Genomic DNA, 26,036 nt, shown 5'->3' with positions numbered 1-26,036 from the left:
ACTGTTGTTAATCAAACAGGAGCCGTTTAGAGATATTAAGAAACAAATAAAGGATAAGCTTTTTGTTTGATTGCTAAAAAAAAGAAGAGAAATAGATTTTATTGGTGTGCCAAATCAAATTTCTTAAATAAGAGGCGAATCATGGATGGACATACGGAAAAAGTGAGTTATAGAGCAAATGTTGGAAATTCATAAAAAGGAATTTACTCACAAAAAAAATTCAGCCATCTATCTAAAACAGGAGCTAAGAAAATCAAGTTTACCCGAAATGTTACAGACGGAAAATATCAGGGGTGGGGGTAAATTGGGTCTTTAATTCCACTAGTCCCCAAAGTTTTATGATAACGTTTTCTTTATTGCTGGCTGAACCTATTGAATTTTGATTGGTTGGATAATTAAGTTGAGTGTTTAAACGTCTCAACCACTAGTTGTAAAATAATTTTGTGTATCAGCATTGAGGATGTACATAGATTTATCGGCCATTGTCTTATCCCTTTAGATCCCTGGGAAAAATGTGGAATCGGAACCAAAGTGTTTCACATTGAAGTTTACTCACATGGAAGAGATTTGGTGTTTCTACCTTCCAGCGACAAGTGTCACGCGTTTTTTAGTGAATCTGCTGCATAATTCTAAATATAAGTTTGTCTGTATGTCTGAAACGTTTTTTCTGGGGGAAACTTTTGGCTGCTGTTAAAGATAAAGTAATTTTTTTGCTATGCATATTTTGGCTTCCAAATCAAAGGTTAAGCAATAAAAAAGTTTGCCAAGTGGGCCATTAAATGGGATATATTGCTATTGTGATTTCTATCTTATTCAAACGTATTTCCTCTCAAATCCCTAATCCCTAATTTTCCATTTTTTAAATATTAAATGATAATATTCTTTTATTCTTTGGGGCTCCCAAAACCTTTCCTAACTTAAACTTACCCAATTAGGTAATACACAAAAAATTGGCCTTCCAAAAAGTTCTTCTAGGATTTGTCAGAAAATGTCAATGCTGTTTTAGTTATTTATATATATGCAGGAACAACTTACGATAACTTACACACACATACACATAAACACATCATACAATAACAAAAAAGTAGCAAATTCAGCCGAAAATAGACAAATAAATGTGTCTAAAAAAAGATAGGGAAGCTAGCAATTTGTCAATTAATTAATATGATCATTTTGTAGACGAATTTTACTGTTTATCATTCTATAATTCAAAGCAAATTTTAAAAAACATATTCTTAAGGGTGGGTTTTTTAATGCAACCATCTCGTAATCAGTGAGCAAATGGCACTTAGAATTCGAATTTCGATCTAAACTTTTGCATGAGTAATGCTTGGTAGGTCTATTTTCCCTAAATCGAACAAAAAATTGGAAAAGTAACAGCTGGCGGCTCAGCAGTTAAGCCGTTTTTTGCCTATTTTCAGGGTAAATTCATCATCAATTGCATAGGAATCAACTATTTAAAACATATTTTTTGTTTAATTCATGTTAAATAATAGCAATAACCATTTTTGAAACTTCTAGTACCAACAGCTACCGTCTAGAACCGTTTGATAGCGTTTTGGAGTGGCAGCGAGAATAAGGTGGAGATGGGTTTCGTGAATAATTTGTACTATAGATATCCAAAAAATGGCAAAAATGCTGAGCCGCCAGCCGTTAGCCGTTACTTTTCCAACTTTTTGTTCGATTTAGGGAAAATAGATCTACCAAGGATTACTCATGCAAAATTTCAGATGGAAATTCGAATTCTAAGAGCCATTTGCTCACTGATTACGAGATGGTTGCATTAAACCCCCCCCCCCCCCCCTTATTACTGTATAGTAGTTCTCTCTTTTGCATCTAGGGAGGGCAGTAAAATAGCCTAAAACCATCCCAAGACTTAATTTTTTATGAACTAGCCCCCAAACATCCCCATACATATGTGAAGCTCCCCAAATTGGAGAACTTAATCGGTATATATGTCAGTAAGATCTTAACTGACAGACAAAAAATCTTCGCATTATAGGATATTTAATTAATAATTTTCAAATTATTCCTGGTCAAAAAAATTTCTTGGACGTATAAAGTAGCTAGAGAAAATTCTTCTTGGAAGGGGGAAGGGCGGGTGAGGAAGGAGAATGGAAAGAGGGTGGTCCTTAAAGGGGAATGGTTGGGAAAAAATAAGGATTTCAATTGTAATCACAAATCAGTTGAAATTTAGTAATTTAAACGGTGATATGTGAGAACTTATAGTGAAAACGGACAGACTAACATTTTATGTGAATTTTAAAAATAATCAGTGAATAAAATGTTTTTTTTTATGAAATGGTCAGTGGACAAATATTTAATTTTACTTATAAATTGTAAAACTATTATGTAACTACAACTTAGCCTACCAAAAAATACAATAATTATAAAAAATATTTAATGGTAAATGATGTGCCCCTCTAGGGGCCTTTGAAAGTGGTGCGGATATACCTTCCTAAAAAAAAGACTTTTTTTTTGGGGGGGGGGTAGATATACCACACTTTTCTAGGATCTTGCTGAGTCAAGTATCAACTGTTGGGAATATCAAAGGATGACTCCATGCAAAATTTGAGCCGGATCCGGCCATAACCGGCCGTGAATTTTATGAAAAACCGTTTTTTTCCGGTTTTTAGGGGGTATCTGTAAATCGATTCAGCTGGAGCAAAACCGGTTAGAGGTACAAAAAATTTTACTTCACATGAAATTTAGCCAATGCAATGTACTTCATCATCAACTTGATTGGACAACTCTTTCCCCTCCTAAATGTCCATTAAAACCTCGGAAACGGCAAAAATCGCCAAAAATCACGCCTTCGGCGGCAAATAACGGCTAAACGGTCAGCCGGAGGCGAATGAAACATAAATAAAGAAATGTCTGCCTCAAAAAGTTGTTCAACATCAAAGAGATGCTTGAAGTCTCTAAAACGACTCCTTCCCCTCCTTTAAAGGGAAAAACTGAAAAAACGTGATTTTCAAAAGTATGCCCACTTCATGGGTGTGGGGGGCACTGAACCCGTCACCCCAGGGTCACCAAATATAAAGTCTAGGCGGCCCACAATGCTGAATTTTCACCAAGTGAAAGTCTTGTGTCATTATCTTTTATGAGAAAAAAGTTATTAATTAATTAAAATTTCAAATTGTGATTTTTTGATGGATTTCTTTAATGAAATGACAAGCTGGTCAATTTTTAGGCCATTTTTTGCTGTTTTCGGCCTGCCACGCCCAAACGGTTTGAGATAATCTCACGGGACCTTTTGCCCGACCTAAGCCTGGTTATTTGTAAGGTCTAAGAAGAAAAAAATCCCGGATTGGATGAAGCATGACGTCGCTGCGTGCCGTCAAAAATCGCTGGTCGGCTCATTTTGCCCCCTCAAACCCTCACCTTGTGCCATTTTTCTGTGTAAAGATTATAATTATAATCTTTTGCGTAAGTCTGTTTTTTTTTCTTAGACCTCACAAATAACCAGACTTATGTTGGGCAAAAGGTCCCGTGAGATTATCTCAAACCGTTTGGGCGTTACGGCCCAAAAACCGCAAAAAATGGCCTAAAAATTGACCGGCCTGTCATTTCATCAAAGAAATCCATCAAAAAATCACAATTTGAAATTTTAATTAATTAATAACTTTTTTCTCATAAGAGATAATGACACAAGACTTTCACTTGGTGAAAATTCAGCATTGTGGGCCGCCTAGACTTTATATTTGGTGACCCTGGGGTGACGGGTTCAGTGCCCCCCACACCCACGAAGTGGGCATACTTTTGAAAATCACGTTTTTTCAGTTTTTCCCCTTAAAGGAGGGGAAGGAGTCGTTTTAGAGACTTCAAGCACCTCTTTGATGTTGAACAACTTTTTGAGGCAGACATTTCTTTATTTATGTTTCATTCGCCTCCGGCTGACCGTTTAGCCGTTCTTTGCCGCCGAAGGCGTGATTTTTGGCGATTTTTTCCGTTTCCGAGGTTTTAATGGACATTTAGGAGGGGAAAGAGTTGTCCAATCAAGTTGATGATGAAGTACATTTTTGTAGGCAATTGCATTGGCTAAATTTCATATGATGTAAATTTTTTTGTACCTCTAACCGGTTTTGCTCCAGCTGAATCGATTTACAGATACCCCCTAAAAACCGGAAAAAAACGGTTTTTCATAAAATTCACGGCCGGTTTTGGCCGGATCCGGCTCAAATTTTGCATGGAGTCATCCTTTGATATTCCCAACAGTTGATACTTGACTCAGCAAGATCCCAGAAAAGTGTGGTATATCTAGGGGGGGGGGGGGTTGCAGCAAAAAAATGGAAAATTAACACCTTTTATGGACCCATACAAATCTTTTCTGTACATGACAGCTATATCGGTCCAGCGATTAACGATCTTTTTGTAATGCATTTACGTCACACTCAAACATACCCTCAAACATCTAATATTCTTTATAAAAGAATTTAAATTCAGTAATTTCTAGTGATTTAAACCAGTATTGATCATGTAATTTTAATTTACTGTTCTTTAACATCACTTTCTTATATTTTAAAAATCTACAGAAATCAAATAGTAATGTTATTATCAAACAAACATTAAAGTCTTCAAATTGATAAATTAATTAAAATCGCTTGAATTGTGTGATTTTAGTGATTTGTGAATTGACCAATCCCACAGGATCAGAAAGGATAGGGCATGGAAAAAAAGTCAAGTTTCATTTACTTAAAATTAAAGCAATCTTCAATCCCATTTTTAGCTATTTGAAAGGTATGCTTAAAGTACTTTTTTTAAAGAGATTTGTTTTTTTTCCGTTTGGCGTAACTTTGAACACTTTTTTGGGGACAGCATATTTTGGTTGCAAACTTTATGTTAGGCTAAGAGTAGAAGTATCACGTAGTTTAGGATCCCCGGAGAGCTGAATTCCCTACGAAGTAGGGTCTATAATTTTTTTGGGGGCGTGTCATTTGCCCAAAAATTAGTTTGAGTGAAAGCACCAAACATTTATACATCTGGCACCGCCTTTATTTTCTATGGTTGCTAAATCCCTGCTAAAAACTAAGTAACCAATGTGCTATCACGCAATATTGTTACAATATAATAACAGTTGGACAGTGTATATATTCTTTTTAGTAGCACAGCTGCTCTATCAATAAGATATGTCCGTATGTCCGAAACTAAATACAAAGTGCATTTGCTTGTTGTGGAGTTGAGGTGTTTGGTTTGAATCTCTGCCTTTATTTGAGTCAGAGTGAAGAGTTTTGTACTGCTGCTATGTCTGATGCGCGACATTAAGAGTGTATTGGCCTACAACTGACACAACTCCCTACTAAACAGTTAGAACTTCCTGACAAAAGTCATACAATCAGGTTGTCTGTTGGTTGGTTGTCTGCAACGGATTTATTTACTATTGCTGTCAGAAATTTAAATGTTTGTATTTTTTATCTATCTTATCAAACATAATTCCATTTGATAAAAATTTATAAGCTTGTTATTGTTACGCTATTTATGGAGAAAATCATCCTTGTTTTATTACAAAATATGACAAAATTTTGGAAGAAAAGAAAATGCTAGAATGGGGGGGGGGGATTCTTAATTATCGTGTGCCAAGTTTTTTTGAGACAGAGATATGACGCATTGTAAAAGACTATTCTGTCACCAACTTTTCTGCAAGTCAAAATTAATGAGAGCTTTTTATTGGCTTTTTATTGGGCGATATTTTTTTCGGCGTGGTCATTTTTCTTAGGAATTTTGGGATATTTAAGGATAACATAGGATAGACATGATAATGGAAGATGAATTGATGTTGATTCCCAATAATGATGAACAAAATTACACCTTCTGTAGATTTAAACTATTGGTTGAAAATTTTTTACACTGCTACTTTAAACCAACCAATCAAGCTTACAATAAACAATGCAATGTTAACTCCTCCCTATAAAACTTAAATAACCTTAAATCGATAAATACCTTTAAATCAAATTTTTAAATAACCAAAAAAGAAAATAACACAATGAAATAGAAAATTTAAATTATTATGCTTAAACGGATGATGGGTAGACCCAACTTAAAAAGCAGCTACGCTAATAATCATTAATCATACCTAATACTAACTATTAAAGTTTAAAAAGGAAAATATTAAATCATATTTAGAGAAAATTGGAAAATTTCTTATTTGGGAAACGCCTAAATGTTTCTAGAAAACAGCTAAAAATATTAAATAGTGTAACTGAAAGACATAAGGGCAGAATTAAGCATAGAGTAATGTTTAGTTGCGAATCTACTCTATAATTCACTTCCGTGTCAGTCAGTCCGTAATACTATATATTTTTTTTCGGCTGCTATTAAAGAAGACTGCTGAAATTTTTAGTGAAGATTCCTATGACAATTGCGCGTCTACTCTATTTATTGTTATGTCCGTCAGTCCGTTGATCATGCAAATATTTTTTGTCGCTATTTTGCAGAAATTGGTCGTTTTTTTACAACACTTTCAAACGGATTTTTAGTTATTTTGACAACTAATCAAACTAAAACCTGTTTAAATATGATTAATTGTAAAGAATTTTGTTTTTATAATATTAGGGTATGTCCGAAAATGAATTGTTATTTTCTAGATTTTTTTGTGATTCATTGCTGTTAAAACGACGGAGCCAATTGCTCAACCCTGTGTGGCAATCACCTAACCCAATATAAACTGAAATAACCTATAAAAAGTCATTTTAAAAATACGACGAATCGTCCCTTAAGGGGCGTTGCCACGAAAGGGATGTCATGATTTATTTATTCATCGATCATTACATTACGCCCGTTGCAATTGCATAGTTTTTTTTTTAAAAAAGCTGCACTTTATAAAAGGTGATTGCCTTGTTATCACATTTTTACTGTTTTCAATACGAACTAGCGTGTGCGCTCTTAGCATCTAGTGCCTCTGAATTTTAAGTGGTAGGATTGGGATAGAAAATTAGCCTGAATCCATCCCATGACTTGTATTTGAAATATATTTGTAGTCGAGAAGCATCCCGGGAACTGCTTCATTTGAATTGATAACTTAATTAATTTAGACATTAGATAAAAGTCATATATGACATTATATTGACATTATAACTACAGTTTTCCACCTATTTTATAAAGTAGTAGGTAATTTTTTTGTTTAGCCGTTAAAAAACTCGTTAACCAGCCAACCCATTGAGTGAGTCCCAGAAGGATTCTAAGTTCTTAAAATTTCTTGATGGTTTTATGCTATTTCCGCCCCTTCCCCTCCTTTGCCTTTTCCTAGGGGCGCAACTGTAAGTGTGTTAATATTATAACAGCATAAAATATTTACATGAATACTGTAACAATTATCCAATTATCATTAATTTAATTCTGGGATAATTTCAAATAATTTTATTCATATTTCAATAGAGAGAGGCACACTATGGTACTCGTAGAATAAGTTAAAAAGAATAATCCTTTATAAAAGTAACAGTATGTCTGACTGTCTGTATTTTATGATCTTGCTTTGGACCGATATGGTTTTCCTTTACAGTAAATCCTTTTATAAGTCTAAGGTTTTAACTAGAAAAAAACTCCACATTTTTTCACTTTTCTTTCGAAAACTAAATTTAAAGGGGAGGATCTATAGGTTCGACTATACTTACTAAATATATATTCTAACTATCTTAGATGCAACAAAAAAAAAAACATTTTGTCTTACTAATGATTTTTTAGTTTAATAAAATATTTCTATGCAAGTAAATGTCATTTTTTTATGAAAAGTTAATTTTGTTTAATTTTACTACAGAAAAAAATACAAATGTTTGAAGGAAAAATTGAAGAAAAAGCAGCTCAATGATTTACAAAAGCGTCAAGTTAAAATCTGACATGATTTTCAAAAAGTATAATATTCATTCTTTTAATTTGTAGCACAGCTACTCTGCAAGTAAAAAGTCTCTAGGGAGGTGATGGTTTCGAAACTCGGACCAAACTACATCATAACTAAAGACGTTAAAAGTTTCCCCTTGTCAGATGCACGACATTAATTTTAAGAGTACACGGGAAAGCCTCGGCCCAAAATAGGCGCGACTATGGACAAAGGTCGTCCAATCAAAGGGTTTGTTGTCTTCAAGGATTGGGATGCTAGAGGCTTGTGACCTACTATAAAGGTCTAGCTACTACATACTTTGTGTGATTTTACAACATCCATTTTATTCATTTAGATTTTTACACAAATATCAAACTGTAATTATTCCTTTTAGTGTACTTTTTTCTAATACAAAAATTAATTATATTTTTTTGTTTAGTTGGTACTTTGGGGCGATGTCACGGCAAGATGCGACAGATTTACTCATGGCGGAAAGAGAAGGAGGCGTTTTTCTAGTCAGGTAATAGTTATTTTATTCTAAAACACAGGAGGGGGAAGGGGTTAAAAAACTGTATGTAGCAGAAAACAATTTGCTAGCAGACGAAAAATATCCCTGGAAAAAAGGTGCAAGTAGTTATCTGTATATACATCTATACTATAGATCTGTTCTTATGAAGAAAACTTCTCTACAATTTAGGACTGTTTGTCACTATTTTTATATGCTTTTGGCGGTTAAATATTTTAAGCAGAAAAGCATGAATCAGTAATTATAAACATGTTTTACTCTAAAATTATTAAAACCAAAACCATCGGGTAATACAGGGATCTCGAGGGATAAGACAGCTGACTATAAATTCAATATCATCCACAGCTATGAAAAAAATATTACCCCTTAGTAAATAAAGAATTCTTCACCCCAAAATAAACCTTGATAATTTTATTGTTATTGAATATTGCTTGTGGCCAAAAGAGTAAATTTTTGTGAAGAAAAAAATTTAAAATGTTTTCTTCATAATTTTAAAGTAAAGCATGGATTAGTATTTGAAAAAAAACAAGGATGACAACATCAATAAGAGAAACGTGCAAAGTTAGTTATAGAGTAGATAGTAGATAATGTTCAATTGTCATTATGAAAACTTTAGAAAACATTAGTATTTATATATTTGAAGCAGGAACAACGGACTAAATAAATTATAAACTGGATGCTTGCTCATTAATACAGAAAATCTTTAACAACAATTTCAGCTGTTTATCTTGAATAGCGAACGAGATAAGCACATTTCCCCCAAAGCATTGCGGACGGACGGACAGATGAACAGAAAGAATTAAAATGAGAAGCTTCGCTTCTAATTACTAGGTAAAAATCAATGGAAAGAGAGTTTTTAAAAGCTTAAAACATTTTTATAATATTAATCCCTGTCAATATTTATTACAAAATAATGTGTATTCTAATTACGTATTTGTGGTTGTTACCAATTATTTTAGTTTTTAAATTATTTTTTCCTTGAATACCTAACAGATTTTTGCTATTAAGAAATAAATATAAAAGTAGCGTATCTTATTTATAAGTTTCTTATGCCTGCATTGTTAATGTTCAATAAGTCATCAATGCATTTAGTTTTTTTTTTAATTAAAAATCTATATTCACCTTCCCTGTTACAAAAAAAGTCATATTGGTCGAGCGGTTAGCGAGATCTTAAGGTGCAGATAGAAAGACGGCTTGTTAAAAAACTTTTAGCTCTTTTAAGTTTAAAGATAATACAAATAATGTTAATAAAAGAAATTAATGAATGGCATTTCGCAAAAATTTTAGTATTCATTTAATTACCTAATTCTCATTTTATGGGTTTTTTCTCAAAGTGCCCAAGCAAGCACAGAAACGCCCCCTCCGTTATTTCAAAATAGATTAAAAATCAGGGGGAGGGGGCTGTTTTTGTGTGTTTGTCTTAACTGTAGGTCAGATTAAGTTAGGTAATATTAGGAACTGAGTAGCCTTGCAGGTATAGGCTCTCCGCAGGGGTAAGGGATAAGAAGAAGGAAATTTTTAATTAATTTTACGAATAAAGTGCGAGGGGGTGGGGGATTATGTGCTCACAAGACACTTGAAAGGAAAGAACCTTAATTTTATAATATAATGTAAATAGAATTAATTTTGGTTGATTGAACTTATTAAGATAAAGACCGGATATCCGATCCAAATTATAGAATTTTAATGCGGGGGTGGGGGTGGGGGAAGGGGTTATTATGAGTTTCTCGTATTCATTCGAATCTGGTGGATAGGAACCGGTTCTCATCCATACGAAAAAACTATGTCTAGCATCGTATTATATCCAGCTTTCTACGAATATAAAAATGTACAATCATAAGATTAAAACCAGTTTATTTAGCCGGTGCCACCTCGGGGCTAAAAAAAACTAGTTTTAATCTCATCATAATTGTACATTCTATATCCGCGGAAAGCCGTTAATAATACGATGCGAGAAATAACTATTATAAAATTTAAATCAATTAAAAATCGCCTCTGTCTCATATTATTACAAAACCTTTGTTTTTAAGATTTAAAGGATTAACCAAGTGCCCAGGGTAAAGGTAAATTGATAATTACTAATTCCTTCTTCCCTTAATGAGTTGCGCCTGTTTATGGGAAAAGGCATTTTCGTAATTATAAATATTTATGAATTTTGTAGTTTTTACAAAGAAGGTGTATCAACTTTTTTTTTATGGCTAGCCGGTTCTTTTAGTAAGTAGTAGATGTAAAATTTTTCATAGAATTCAGATATGCAATCGGTTTTTTTGTAGACCTCTTATTTTTTAAGTAATTTAAGTTTTTTAAAAAAATAATTAAGTCGGTTTTAAGGTACTAAAACGCAACAAAATAAAAGAAGAAAATGGCCAGTAAGAACAAAAATAGTAAGATCTTTAATTTGACACCTTACTTTTAAAATTCTGTTAAGTAATTATTGAAAAAATCTATTTTTTTAACCTCGGTTTAATAAAAACTTTAGACCTAAATATTTTCTCAAACAGAGATAAAAAACATGGGTTCATATATACCTTTAGAATCAGAAAAATATTACGAATCCATTGTAAGCAAAATTGAAAAAAAGTAAAAAAATAAAAAAATATAAAAATGGCCAATTGTATTTTTTGTTCTGGCAACACTATCGTCTTCCCTATTTTACCCCCTCTTTACCCCCTCTATACCCCCTTCCCATTTTTATACCCAATTCAAAAGTTAAGACGTTGCCTGTACAATATAATATGATATTTTCATATAATTCCTTTTATTGTAGTTTATATACTATATTGTAAACTTTTTTTTTCAATTTTGCTTACAATGGATTCGTAATATTTTTCTGATTCTAAAGGTATATATGAACCCATATTTTTTTACTTGTGAAATGATAAAATTGAGTTCAAAGTTTTTATTCTCGTGGGTTTAAAAAAATCGATTTTTTCAATAAGTACCTGACAGAATTGAAAAAGTAAGGTGTCAAATTAAAGATCTTACTATTTTTGTTCATAATGGCCATTTTCTTTCTTTTTTTTGTTGCATTTTAGTACCTTAAAATCGACTTAATTTTTTTTTTTAAACTTAAATTACTTAAAAAATAAGAGGTCTACAAAAAAAACGATTGCATATCTGAATTCTATGAAAAATTTTACATCTACTACTTACTAAAAGGACCGGCTAGCTATAAAAAAAAAAAGTTGATACAACTTCTTTAAACTTAATTGATATAACGCAGTTTGATTTAAGCTTGATCCCAATACCTCCCGAAACCAATATTTTGCGTGCCTGGCATCTAGGGGCTCTCAGAAAAATGACCTAAACCATCCAATGGCTATTTAAAGGTTCCACACTCTTTACATTTGAAAAACTGACCAACAAACAAACCTTACTACTTTCTATAATAGGACTAGCAACTGTCTCCCAAATATCTAGGGGCTCTAAAATTAAAGAGGTATTGAACAGCAGAAAAACAGTTTAAAATCCCAATAATAAATTCTATAAACAAAATATGCTAAAACCATCATAGACCCATGCTTAAATGAGGAACTTCATCGGTTCAGTAAGATCTTGACATACAAACAAACCTTACTACTTTATGTAATACTAGCGGCTACGCCCCTAGAGGCCTCTAGATGTTTTTTAATGATACGTTACCTATTTATGTTGCGTTCAAGACTCTATACGTAAAAAAAAAATTTAATGCCCTCACCACAAAATAGTTATAAACCTTCCCGGGACCTATGAGAAGCTACCCTGTTAACGAGAACCCGATCGGTTCAGCGGTTATTAAGATCCTTCGGTACAAACAGACAGACAAAGACACATCCTGTTACTTTATTTTAAGGATAATTTTAAGGATAATTTGTTTATTTTTCAGGGATTCCACATCAATAGTTGGAGATTATGTTCTGTGTGTGAAGGAGGATGCTAAAGTTTCACATTATATTATAAATAAAATTCAACAAGGTAAGACAGTTTAAATTAAGGGGGGGGGGGGAGAGTGCTACTTCCTTTTTAGAACGGTCTTTTATTCGATTAATTGGTGTATATCCCCAATTATATCAAACAAAATCACATCACCCTTTCATTAGATTGAAATCAGTGGTTTAAAAGTTAAGAATAAAACTTCTGGTCCTATTGTAATTTACATTCCTATGTCCCCTCCCTCCTCCCTGATTGAATATGTTTATTAGGGTTGGCAATCCGTCCAATTTTTTGACTGGATTCGGATTCTTACAAAAATCCGCCCAAAAATTTAACGGATTAATCCGTGGATTCTGGATTCTTATTTTTTTGCCGGATTTTCGTATTTCGGATTGCGAATTCTAGCAATATTTTAAAAGGCCTTTTTAAAAATAAATTAATGGATTAAACTTTATTGGGTACTGGGAAGAATCTAAAGCTGCGTTTTTTCATATTGTCACACTAGCTTCTCTCCTATTTCTAGACCCTACAGCGGCCATTTTCTAACACTTACTAAACCTAACCTAACTTTGTTAAAAATTAAAATATATATTTGGACCCAAAAAAAAACTCAACACGCAAATTTTAGCCTAACAATCAACAATCAGAAACCGCTATTAAAATAGCGGATTCGGATTCTGGGTTCAAAAATTGTCCAAAAATTGGACGGATTCTGATTCTGATTGCCAACCCTGATGTTTATAGCTTGTTATTGCATCGCTTCTGATGGGTATAATTGTCCTTACAACAACGTTATTGGAACAATAAAGAGGAGGAGAGACTAAGGCATTGTTACATGAATCTTTCAATTTATATCATTTTCATAAAGAGAAAGAAAGATATTGATAAATTTTGTTGTCATCTCACCTGAAAATCTGGGAGAATACAAAACTGGGAAATAGGTTAAAAATTAATAATTTAAGTGTGGAAGTACAAAATTGTAAATTTATTCTGTCCCTGTTCACCAAAAGGAAAATATTGAAAAATGGACTTTTGAAAAAGGGCTGTTTGTGTTTATACACTTATTTACTTTTAATAGAGTTAACTCTATTAGAATATTCTCTAAAAGTGATATACAACTTTTCTGTTTGAAGGAGATCTGTGAGGGAAACGGATACTTATAGAGATGCTTCCCATCTAATAAAAAGGATGCTTAAGATCACTTTATAAAGATTATAAATGACGTCAATAGAGTTGTTTAATTAAATCTTAAGCTTTGATATTTTTGATTAATTAAAAAGACGATAAGATATATTAAGGGTCCTTGGGTCTGGAGGACAGAGTTTGCAGCGAAGCTATTCAAGTTATACTTGTTTGGTTAATCTTTAAATATCCCTCTGTTCGTCTTTATTTAAATAATATATATTAGTGTTATCTATTGTACAATTCATGTAGCTATCATATCAACTGTGTAATCACATTGTCATTAGGGAGGGAGGGGACATTGGGGGTATTTATTGTATTTGATTGGTTGGTTTATTAAGCAGGGTGTCCAAACGTTTCAACTACTAATTTTAATCTAAAGAGGTATAATTTTGTGTATTTTCAATGGAGAGCTTACTTCAATTTAGTGGCTAATGTCCTAACCTTTTATATCTCTGGTCATAAGGATATCAATATATCGATAATTTATAACTAGCGGTTGCTAAAACCAACATAAGACTTATATAGAGCTTTCCTAAAGAGGATATCTCAATCACATCAGTTTATTGTTATTGAAATCTTAAGCTTTAGAGAAAAAAACCTTACTACTTTTTATAATACGATATTACATCTGAATCCATTCATCTAATACATTAAAATTTTCAACATGTCAATAAAAGTTCACTTCTTTTGACAGGAATAACTGCAGCAGACAACCAGCAATTTGATTATATGACCTGAAAGTCATATTAGTGTGTGGTAATTAGTTGTGTCGGTTTATAGGCTAAGGCATTCCCACATAATATTGCTATTATTTTCACTCGCCTAACGAAGTAGCAGTGAAACCATTTTAACGTGCAGATTCGAAGTCATAATCTCCCAGAAAACAGTAAGAAACAAGAATGACAACTCCATAGCGAAGCCAAAAACATGCAAAAAGGCAGTCTGACCTTCATAGTTGTTTTCTTCAAACGACGGAAAATTTAATTTTGATCTTTAACTGTAAAAAAATTTAAAATCGGACCATAAACAACAAAGATATGGGGGAAAATGTAAAAAAATATAAAAATAGTTAAAAACTTGCAAAAGGGCAGTCTGACCGTTATTGTTGTTTTCTCCAAACGACGGAAAAATTAAATTTTGATATCTTTGATATAAAAAATAGCCTAAAACCTGCTAAAAAGCCGTCCGACCGCCATTGATGTTGTATAGTTAATTGTACTCCTTAATAATAGGAATTTTAGCATTCTATCTTTTATAGGAGCTGAGTAAATCCCATTTCCCCCATAGCGTTATGGACGGACGGACTGACGGACAGACAAAGTGAATTATAGAGTAGCTTAGCTACTAAAAACAAAGCAATTACGCTAATGACATATGGGTAAAACTTTGGGACGCGACTGATCTTGTTCTTTTCTTATAAAATTGATTTGAAGATTCATTATAATTCATAATCATTGTTACGAAAATTGTTTTTTAACTGGGATTAGTTCGTTCTCAACGTGAGTCATATTACATACATGTTTTTGGATGATTTTTAATTAATACACGGTTGGACCCTCAGATGTCAAAACTTTATTTTAGTGTTTGGCCAAAATGACTTAGCAATTGTATCTGTAAGTACGTCTAATAACACCCTTTGCTATTTTTAAAATCCTAGAAAATTTTTTTTGCAAGAAAATTGCATAAATTCGCAACCTTTTTTAGAACCACTACATAACTCGAGTTTTAAAACTTTTTATATAAAATCCTTTTTACAAAAAATATCAATAATTACTTAAAATTAAACCTGAAAGAGAAAAATTCTCATTACACGTGTTAATTTTCATGTTTTAGGTCTTTTTTTGAGGAAAACATAACTTCTCCTTTTTTGACAATAATATATTTTTTTAACAATTCAAAGTAAAATATAATAAAACTTAAACGATTTTTCTTGAATTATCAGTTGAAAATTTCATCAAACATGCAATTTAAGTAATGAAAATTTAATAAAATCATTTTTTGAATGTTTAGAATTACCAATTTTCTACATTTAAAACAAAATGTTAACAAAATTTAAAAACATTCTAACATATAACTTCAAAAATCAATAACATTTTATAAAAAGATGTTTCAAAAAATAAATCATTAAAAGGTATTAAAATGCATTTGAAATTACTTAAAATTAAAACGAGAACATCTTTTTACACTGTATTCTGTGAAATAGAGTTTAAATGACATGATTAGTGAATGAAATATTTCCTAAACTCATTAAGCCTTTTTGTGACTATATCAAAAATAATTTATTTTGTTTAATATTGTTTTTTATTCAAATATTTGACAAAATTTTCCCTACGTCAATAAAATAAAGTCAGTTTTTTACTGTTTCCAGGTTTTTCTTTATAATTTTAAGAATTAAATATAATATAAATCTTCATTATCTTTTATTTGAATTATCATACACATTAAAATGTGAAGTATAAGCTAGAATAGCACTTTTTTCAACGAATATTTTAATGACATTATATCAAAATAATTCCTCTTAAATATCACACAACATATGATTGGGAAGTATAGCCATTTCTTGGAGGTATAATATTTACAAAAATACCATTAATTCTGTTTTTATCAGAAGTTAAAAAAATTGAACAATTCTAAAACAATGGTTGGCTGTCTAGATATTGAGAACACTAAGACTACGGCTCTGTTCTATTGAAATAACGTTGCAAAAAGAGGGGTTCTGAAAGTAATCTACCTAATTTTATTAAAAGAACCAACAAGTACTGTCAGTATCTTTTTTCTTGTAATCTAGCAGACAATCAAATCATAACACAATTTTCATGATAAAATATTCAGGTTTCTACTTCACATTTTAAAAAATATACTGATCAATAAAATGTTCAAAATTTTACGTTGTACTAATTGAAAAAATATGTTGTAATTCTTATTTTAAAGTTACATTTTTATCCCTGACAAAATCATAGACGACTTTTAAAGGCATCTTATCTAAACTTTTTGAAGAAAAACTTAAAAACGTTAATTAAGTATGAAAACTATTTTCTTCGATTTTTCTGAAGTTATTATCGCATTCTATGGGTTTTTTATTATCATTTACTTATATCGAAAGTGCCAAATATTGTACCCCAACTTATTCATTTAATAAAAAACGAAGCGTGAATAGTTATTTTTGTTAAAAAACAAAGTGGTTTCCCCTTAAGGCCCAGACTCCCCCCCCCCCCCAATCCCATACTGAGAAATAAATTGAAATAAGGAGGGAGTAGTTTTTCGTGTTTTTGTTTTACACTAGGCTAGTTTAAGTTTTATTATAATGACTGCAGGGTAGCCCCGAAGGTTTAGGGCCCGCCAGAAATTTAAAATAAGGTAGATGGGGGTTTCTGCGCTCGCTGGACACTTTTGAGGAAAAGTACCTAAATGGCATAGATTTTTTGTATATGATAATTTGAAATCTTAATACCTATTTTACTTAAGTTAGATTTAGTTCACCTGATACAGGAATTTAATAAAAAATCATTATTTTCTTTGTTATTGACCGATGTTTGCTATTTAGGTGATCAGACTCGATACAGAATTGGAGATCAAATGTTCACAGACCTTCCTTCTTTGTTAAATTTTTATAAAGTAAGTTATTCCAACGCGACAGGCTCTTCTAATCCCTACCTAACTTAACCTAAAAAAGTATTAATAATACTTTATTTTCTGGTTTACTTTTATTCTAAGTCGACACCTATGAGAAGCTACACTGTAAAGGAGAAACATATCGGATCAGCGATTAGCGAGATCCTTTTGTACACACAGACAGAAAAACATTAAACCTTACTTCTTAACTTCATCAAACATAGAATACTCTTCTATATAAATACATCGCTCCGACCCTCACCATTCACTTAGTTCCTAAAGGCTTCACTTGTATTTTTATTTAAATAAAGATTAAGAAGCTTTTGTGGAATTAGGGATTGATGCCCCCTGCTCTCCGTTAAAAAGCTTAAAACTTGCCCTGTCAATCTTCCTAAATATTTGAAATTGATCGGTGTTGAAGTTGGTATAATCGTAACTGACAGAAATACGGACAGACATCCTGTTACTTTCCTAATAATAATGTACTCTCTTTTTTCAGTTGCATTACCTAGACACTACACCATTAATAAGGCCTGCACCAAAGCGAACAGAAAAAGTCATTGGAAAATATGATTTTGAAGGAAGTGTAAGTACATTTTTAATTATTTCTAGTCGCGCTGCTATGCTAAGATTTATTCTTGTCTGTACATCTTATTAAAAGTAGTTTACTCAAGGATCTTAAGGGGTAAGTCTATGGATGATAATGAACAACACTAATCCAAGAGTAAAAATAAATTTTACTGGAAGAGCTTGGACACTCCTAGCTTTTACTTCCCAATCAAGATTGAATAAAATAACTTGAAGGAGAGAAAGCGTGTTTATAAAATGTACGTGCCTCTATTATTTTACTTTTTTGAGTAGAGCAGGAGCTGTACATTTATTGTTTGTCCATTGTCTCATCCCTGGGTGTGAATTAATTTGAGCATAAACTTTTAAGTGTTTATATTTTAAATTTTTTTGATCAATTAGATTCAAAATTCATTCTGGAAAATCTAATTTTTTTCTTTTTTCAGGATCCAGATGATTTACCCTTTAAGAAAGGAGAAATATTAACCATAGTTTCTAAAGACGAGGAACAATGGTGGACTGCTAGGAAAATTTTATACTCTTGCATTATAATTGGAATACATTATTGAGCTGAAATTTGTAATGGATATTTGTTATATGATTATATGGTTAGTTGCACTCGGGAAAGGAAATGAAAAATTATGGGATTAATTTGCCCTAGCATTAAAAACTGTGTGATTGTTTGTCCCTAGCATTATAAACATTGGGATTAATTGGTCTAAGCATTTAACATTAGGGTATTATTTGGCACCGTATCCCACAAAAATTATGGGATTATTTGGACCATTAAAGATTATGGAATTAAAATTCCCTAGTATAAAAATTATGGGTAGAATTGGCCTGAGCATTGATAATTATTGAATTAATTATGGGACATAGTATTAAAATTATGGTATTAATTGGCCCTAGCATTAACAAGAAATGAATTAATCCTATGATTCTTATGTCAAAAACGTACTTTTTATCCAGCAAAATTAATCTGATAAATTTTCTAAGGGTTAGATATTGTTTTACTAGATTTTACGTAGGTAGTTTTTTTTATTTCTTTTAATTGTTTCCGCGACAATTGCAAAAGAAAATGTAAAAATGAAATAATAAAGAGTATATTTTTTTAATTTTTAGAAATTCTTTGGGTCAAACCGGTTCCATACCTGTGCCGTATGTTGCTAAAGTAAATAATTAAATATTATTCCTTATTTATTTATTGACCAATTTGTAACAAGAATCAGTGATATGACACCTAAGGAAAAACTAAATTTTCTGCAACTTAAAAAAAAGAATATTTTTTTCAGTATGGCTGAGAACCGGTTCTTATTCACTGTATATTAATCGGTTTCGATGTATAGAATCGAATTACAGACAATTTTCCACGAATATTCAAATAAAAATTAGCTAAGCTCGGGGGTAACAAAACAGGAATTTATCTTACATGTTGAAATTTTACTATCCATGGAAAGCTGTCTGTAATACAATGAGATGAATAATATTCTAATGTTTACAACTACAACATAATATATGATTAATTTCTACTAGCGGAAAAGTTAGAGGAAAAATATATTTTCTTTAGATACCATATCCCTGTCCTTGGTATATATTTAAGTTTACAACAATAGCATAATTTATATAGAAAGTATTTTAGTTCAATCTTATTTAGAGGTTTTATTGTCTGCTCGTTAAGATCTTGTGAACCCACAACCGATTAAGTTATCCAATTTAAGGAAGCTTCAAATAGCCTTCAAATAGCTACTTATTTTTAGATTAAAGTTTTAGGATTGTTTTAGGCTATTTTGTGACTTATCTTTCCTCTTCTAACTAACATCCTACTAATGTTAGGGCAACAGCCGCTAGTAAAGTAGTAATTCTTAATTTCACTAAACGGGTAAATAAGGTAAAATAATAAAATTGTAGAAATTATATTACATAGACAACCCACTGCCCCCCCCCCCCCCCCACCCCCACGCTTCATTTCCAGGGTTCCCCTTCCTACGGGGGTCTCTAATTTTGCTTACTTTACCTAACCTAAATAAAATATCACAAACATTGTTTAATGTGTAACCCACTTTAAAATAAAGGAATTATTTCAAAACTTATATAAAAATATCAAAATTTTGTAAGAAATTTGTTTTTGTTATGTTTACGTCTTTTTATCTGACGATAATGAAAATGTTAATGTATCAAGTGTCTTGTTTTTTAATTAACTTTTTTTCAGTATAAAATTTCTTTTATAATATTTTATTTAAAGTTAAGCTAAGAAAGAAACAGACATTCAGTTATTTTAATCATATAATAATTAAAATTTGAAACAATTTAAGGAAGAAGGGGACATTTGACTGTAAATTAAATTAGAACCCAAAATTTTCTAAAGCACGATCTCTCATTAGTTGGCTAAATGAATTTGGGTACTTTTATTAAATCTTGATTGGTTGGTGCTAAAACTGTAGTGTCCGAACTTTTCAACCAATAATAAAGAGAATTACAATGATATTATATGATTAGAATTGCTGAAAGTTTTACTATTTCCTTAAAAAAATATATAAAAACAACTTGTAAATATACTTACTTAATTATAGTAAGCTTAAAATGTCTGAAGTATCTATATTAAGTATCTATAATTTCATAATTGTTCATAAAAGTAAGTTCTACCTCTTAAAACATAATTGAAAATAGCCTAAAAATCAATCAATATGCAAAACCTCCAAACTAAAAAATCAAAATGGCGCCCAAATCAATCAATCAATGAAGCCACAGAAACTTGCCAAACCAAATGAATCAGGTTAACTTGTGAGTGACAGTAACTTTGCGTGAATTTTAACATTGTTAAAATATTTGTTTTACAATTTTAATATCCCAAAACTAAACATTAATTTTTCAAACTTCATTTTTTTGTGAAATCGATTTACTAACATTACACTACACATTCATTTTGATATTTTTTACTAAAGGTAGTTTTTGCCTCTCATTTATTTGAATAATCAATTTTAGGTTTCATAATTGAACTCTTTCTAAAAACAAGAACAACTTTATTCATATGTAACAAGCAAAAAATATGTTTAGACTAATAAATTAAATAATAGACCTAATGAAACTAAATAAGGAAAGACTGACTGCCCTCATACGGACATACACTAATTATAAAGTATCTAGACAACAACAAAAAACTCTGAGAAAGTCTGTTTTTGACAGTTTATTTCACGTTTGATGTAAAAAAATTAAATTAATTTTAGGTTTTTAAGAAATTAATTTTACCAAGTTTTCAAAAACAGACATATGTGCATGCATAGAGCAAGCTTTAGTTAGAAATAGCAAAGCTAATCTATAATTCATTTCAGTGTATCTAGTGTATGTAAATAGTTCTCCTAGAAGATTAGATTACATCGTTCATTATCATATGATAAGAAAAAGAATGATTTTATGTGTGGTGTGGTTTAATTTTTTCCCTTTTCTGTTTTCATTTTGTGTGTGTTTAAGGATTATCATATACACAAATTCGACAAATGAACAAAAGGTGAGACTGACAATTTTAAGAAAAAATTTGAAGTTTCCTAATATTTATAAAGAAAATTTTTAGACCTTTAAGAAATATTGGGCTTATAAATAAAAGAACACTAAAAATAAAAAAGATAATATTTCAAATAAAGCTTAAATACACTTGTATTTCAAGGCATATTTTTAACCGTTGGTCCTAATTTTTGCATTTAACTATCAATGATTTATTTAGTTGGGTCTTTCTATCAAGCTTTATATTTTTTACTTTAATTATACTATTTTTTACTTGAATTCTTGATGACGTCATCCCTACATTCAAAACCTATCCCTTAGTCGTCCAACGTCATAACTTCCAATGCCTGAATATCTATAAATTGGATATATATTTAAATTGTAGGAGTATTAAATGGGAAATAAATGATATTTTGCTTTATGACATCACAGACATGACATATAGGTTTCATAAATTTGGCATATGATTTAATTTATTGAATTTTATTTAACTGTGTAAATGCAGTTTTATTTTAATTTAACAAGGAAGTAATTGTTCTATAGTAGATAGGCAAAACAATAAAAAAAAATTCAATTCAAAATTTTATACTTTCAAAATAACTAGATCAAAAAGAATGTAAACAATCAATGTGATTGGTCAGAATGTAATTACAAAAATCGTATTGGTAAAAGTAAAGTAAAGCTTTTTTCATTAGCTGATTTATGTCTGCATCTATGTGACGTCATAAGTGCAAATCTGACAGACCAACCAATAAGACAGCTTTGATACCAAAGTCTAAAATTATAAAATATTGGATTTCATATTTGAATATATTTGGCAAAAATTAAAAACTGTTAGATAACTGTCCCCAAACTTTCCTCGGGTAAAGGAGTTAAGATATGAAAATAAATTTGATGTAAGATGGTTTTATGGAGGACGTCCGAGTTTTTTTTTAAGATGGAGGGCGTAAAATAAGGGGTTACAAAAGTTTTAGATGGTTATTTTTATAAATTTTGAGAGGGGTATAATAAGTTAGGTAATTTTCGTATTTCCATACCCCTACAATTTTCAAAAAATTTAATAATTGAAATTTGATCATTGTTATGAGTTTCATTTTCAGTTTAATTTAGTTTTAAAGCTAGTGGCTTCTCTACTAGAGTTTTATTTCTTATCGCCTTAGAATATTCATAACATCTTTCACTTGTTTTTTCTTATGCTATACTATCGGCATTAAGCTTGGCGGGTTGAACTAACCCCTCTTCAAAACTAAATTATATTCTAGACCTAAGTAGTTCTTAAAATCTTACTGTACACACAGGATTAAAACCAGCTACTTTTTAAATATAAGTATTTCTAACCAAATTAAATAATTCAATGCTTGTCTAATTGTATAAACGGTAATTTAAAATGTCTATTTTAAGGAAACTTACCCAATCAGGATTTAAGAACAAGGAGGCGTGGGCTTTTTAAGGAAACACACATGCATTTCATGATTAAAATAATATTAATCAGATTAAATTCTTTTTTATTTTAAGATTGTTTTTAATGAATACTTAACAAAACCTAAAAAGAAACTAATATTTTACAACAAAAGACAGTTTTGATTTTCAATTTTAAAAAACGTGTTTTTGATACTTTTTTATCCTTTTGTGTTTTTTGATTTATCTAATCTTTTGAAACCCATTTATTTACCCTTTTAAAAGATATTTTTTTATCATTAATGACATGTTTAAAAAAAATATAGAGGATATATAAAATTAAGGATTTAGGTGGTGGAGTAGAATAAAATATAAACTATTTCCAGTATGGCTTCGAACCCGATTAATATCCGCTAGATTACAACCGGTTCTCAGACTCTCTGGGGCCGATTTTATTTGATATTCGTAGAAAGATGTATCTAATACAATGCTATACATGATTTTAATTGGCTGAGAGCCAGTTTTATTCCGGCGGATATTAATCGGTTTCGAAGCCACTAGTGAAAATTTCTTTATATAATTATTATTTTGCTTTACAGGTGGATGAATCCCAGAGTTTTGTAAACGGCTCCTCAAATGGCATTGAATTATCAAACAATAAACCCAAACCTTCAAATAATATACAGGTATATTTTTGTTCTTTTATATGATGAAAATCTCTTTAATGTTTCTTGAATTCAGCTGTTTTGGAGGTTTTTTCTTAGAAGTGATGGTGACCTTTTTTGTCTGGCTTTAAGATATTTTTATTTATTGAGCCTTTGGTGTTTCTGGTTAGCTATAAGAATCTCATGCATAGGACTGAATACACCTCTAGAAACTTTATACATAGAAATGTAATTCAACCACAGCATAGTAAGATAGTTTACACATAATTTAATTACCATACATAAAAACAAATATATCAAAATATAAAATCTAAAACATATAAACAAAGATTTAAAGGTAAACAGAAGTATTTTTTCGAACACAAACAAGTCGTATTTAGATATAAACTGTTTGTCTGCAAACATTGTCTTTGTGCTCAAATTACGAAAAGTCGTCTTTATTTTTTGTAAATATCGTCTATGTTTTTAGCGAGTTTTGCCAGCGTATGCACGAGTAAAGCAGAGTAGAATTCCCAATGCTTATGACAAAACAGCCTTGAGATTAGAGGTAAGTTTTACTCTGTTACTTGTAATTTTGGGTGGTGTCATGTTCAAGTCTCATCACAAAGACGTCCAAGCTTTTTATAAAATGAGGGGGGGGAGCAAACCACCTTTACCCATCCCCCGTCCCCCTTTGGACGACCCTACCTCATGAACAAAACAAAATTCTTGAGAATTCTTTAAATTCCATAACATAACATTTGAAACATTTGAAATATGATAATTTTACACTTTTTTGAAAAAGGTGTCTCCATGAAATAAATGACTCTTTATTTGATGTTACCTATCTATATTTTTTTTTATATAATTTTGTTTGTAAATATTTTCTATTCCTAGTATAGCTATGACGATAAATACTTTTATGTGGAAAGTTTGATTTTAGCCCAATTTCTATAGTTGCTGACATCTACAGGGTGCGGCACATAAATCCGGACTTTTTCTAATTTTTAAACAAACGAACATAAAATCTTCAATTTTAAAGATTTTATTGAATTTTAAAAACTGAGAGGCAGAATAGGTATTTGACTATTAGATTATTCAAAAAAATGGCTGCCAGTCTCATTCGTCGCCTCTACCCGCTTCCTCAACCGCCGGCAGGCCCAGGTCAAAATGTACCTGTCCAAGCTGGCGAAGTTCTCCTTGATAGTGGCAATGAGAGAGGTCTTTGTGATATGGGCACGTCTATTGGTGCATGCTTCAAAGTAGCTGTAGGCCTAAAAGTCCATTGAATTAAGATCAGGCTGCTGGGAGGCCACATTTCCTTAGGAATGTGAGTAACCGCAGGATCCAAATTAACCCAACTTTCGAGGTACCCTTTGACACGGAGGCTCTTATTTGGACCACAGTTGAGCTATAACGACGTTTTTTACCTTTTTGGAATTGGCATGACGATTCAGCTAGGGTTGTCAGCGCAACCCATAGTCTAAAGTTTTTGAGTTCCATATGGGTCCCTGAAATCTAGAACCGAGAAATATTCACAATTTTTCACGGTTTTTGACGTTTTTTACATTTCAAAATCTGCCCCATTTCACTTTGCTGGAGTACTACGGCCAAGCCATTTCAGATAGAGATCTCTAGTCTTTTCTAGTATCTCACTTATGTATCTAACAGTATTTCCAGCAAGTTACATAACTCTACCTCACCTACAGATGGGCTGAGGTTAGATTTAGTGGACCCTAGTCGAGAATCAAGAATAAACCACCTGCGCATTTCGAATCTGCCTTGCTGAACATATGCGCGGCCAGCTCGGAATACACGTCTATTTTCGTTCAAAGATTTTTTTTGTGCTAAAAGGTCATTACCTAAGCTTTTTATAGTGGGTTCAAACGTCCTGATTGGTCAAGTAGTTTTGACACTATGGCCGTTTTAAAAAAGTCCGGATTTATGTGCTGCACCCTGTATATACCCGATACCCATATCCCTTTGTTTTTGTTTTTTTTTCAAAAACCATTTTTGCACACATCCTTTTTTTCGTGACTTCATTCAAGTATCCCTTTATTTGAATACCTAGGATAGATTCACAGGCTATTCAAAGAAAAAAATCGGGAATAGTCCCTTTCGTAACATCGTATTTTTAAAATGTTTTTTTTTTAGGTTATTTTAGGTTAGGTTATGTTGGGTTAGGTGATTGCCCCACAGGGTTAGGTAATTAGCCCCGCAGGGCTAGAGCACCCCACAGGGGCTAGAAATAGGAGAAAAGCTACTGTTAAGAATAAGAAGAATCGCCCCATAAGGTGCGATGTTACGAAAGGGACTATACCCAAAAAATCTTTTTTAAAATTAAGGAAAATATAAGGTGAGGGAGTTATTAAAAGGATTGTAATTCACGTATTTATCTTTTTAAAATATAAAAATAACAGGGGTGTGGGAAGGTGATCTACCTGGAGATCCAGAAAAACAAAATTATGATAATATACAATAATTCTGTATCCCTTTTGTCCTTTTTAATGATCTAAAAAATATTTGGGGAAAGATTGATTTATCTTTTATTTTCCAATCCCTTAACTCCCCCTAACATATGGTATTTTCACACAGCAAAGTAAATCTAACGATTAATTTTAATGTGCCTTTTTTATGCTAAAAGATTTTTTCCTATTCAAATCTATATAAATAAATCAGAGAAAAGGGAAAAGTTTTAGGGGATGGTTTGAATCTTAAACTGAACTGTGTCATAGCTAAAGACCTCAAAAACTAAACCAGCAATACCAATGTCTTAGTCACTTTAACACCAGTTATCATCTAGTTAGGACTACAAGACAAAGTTCGTCGAATTAAAGTGTCAGTTGTTTGATTTTGAGCATCCTCTCTCTCTAATTTATGC

The 26,036-nt window shown here is 31.5% G+C and overlaps 1 protein-coding gene across 3 annotated transcripts in view; it reads left to right on the top strand.

The window, feature by feature from the left end:
• Positions 1 to 26,036, top strand: part of Crk (Crk proto-oncogene, adaptor protein) — a 189,858-nt gene that overhangs the window by 152,759 nt on the left and 11,063 nt on the right. For 2 of the 3 annotated variants that reach the window (XM_080148235.1, XM_080148233.1), the window contains 8 exons: positions 8,253 to 8,333; positions 12,205 to 12,293; positions 16,981 to 17,051; positions 17,548 to 17,634; positions 18,062 to 18,141; positions 18,738 to 18,786; positions 23,111 to 23,197; positions 23,646 to 23,723. In XM_080148235.1, coding sequence (XP_080004361.1) covers positions 8,253 to 8,333; positions 12,205 to 12,293; positions 16,981 to 17,051; positions 17,548 to 17,634; positions 18,062 to 18,141; positions 18,738 to 18,786; positions 23,111 to 23,197; positions 23,646 to 23,723 — 622 coding nt within the window. Of the gene's footprint in view, positions 1 to 7,730; positions 7,848 to 8,252; positions 8,334 to 12,204; positions 12,294 to 16,980; positions 17,052 to 17,547; positions 17,635 to 18,061; positions 18,142 to 18,737; positions 18,787 to 23,110; positions 23,198 to 23,645; positions 23,724 to 26,036 lie in introns of those variants that run through there. The other variant, XM_080148234.1, reaches the window with a different exon arrangement.

The sequence above is a fragment of the Acartia tonsa genome, chromosome 14 (assembly GCF_053477335.1).
Source record: "Acartia tonsa isolate MP-2025a chromosome 14, ASM5347733v1, whole genome shotgun sequence".
NCBI lineage: Eukaryota > Metazoa > Arthropoda > Copepoda > Calanoida > Acartiidae > Acartia > Acartia tonsa.
This window is presented reverse-complemented; position numbering and strand designations above follow the sequence as displayed.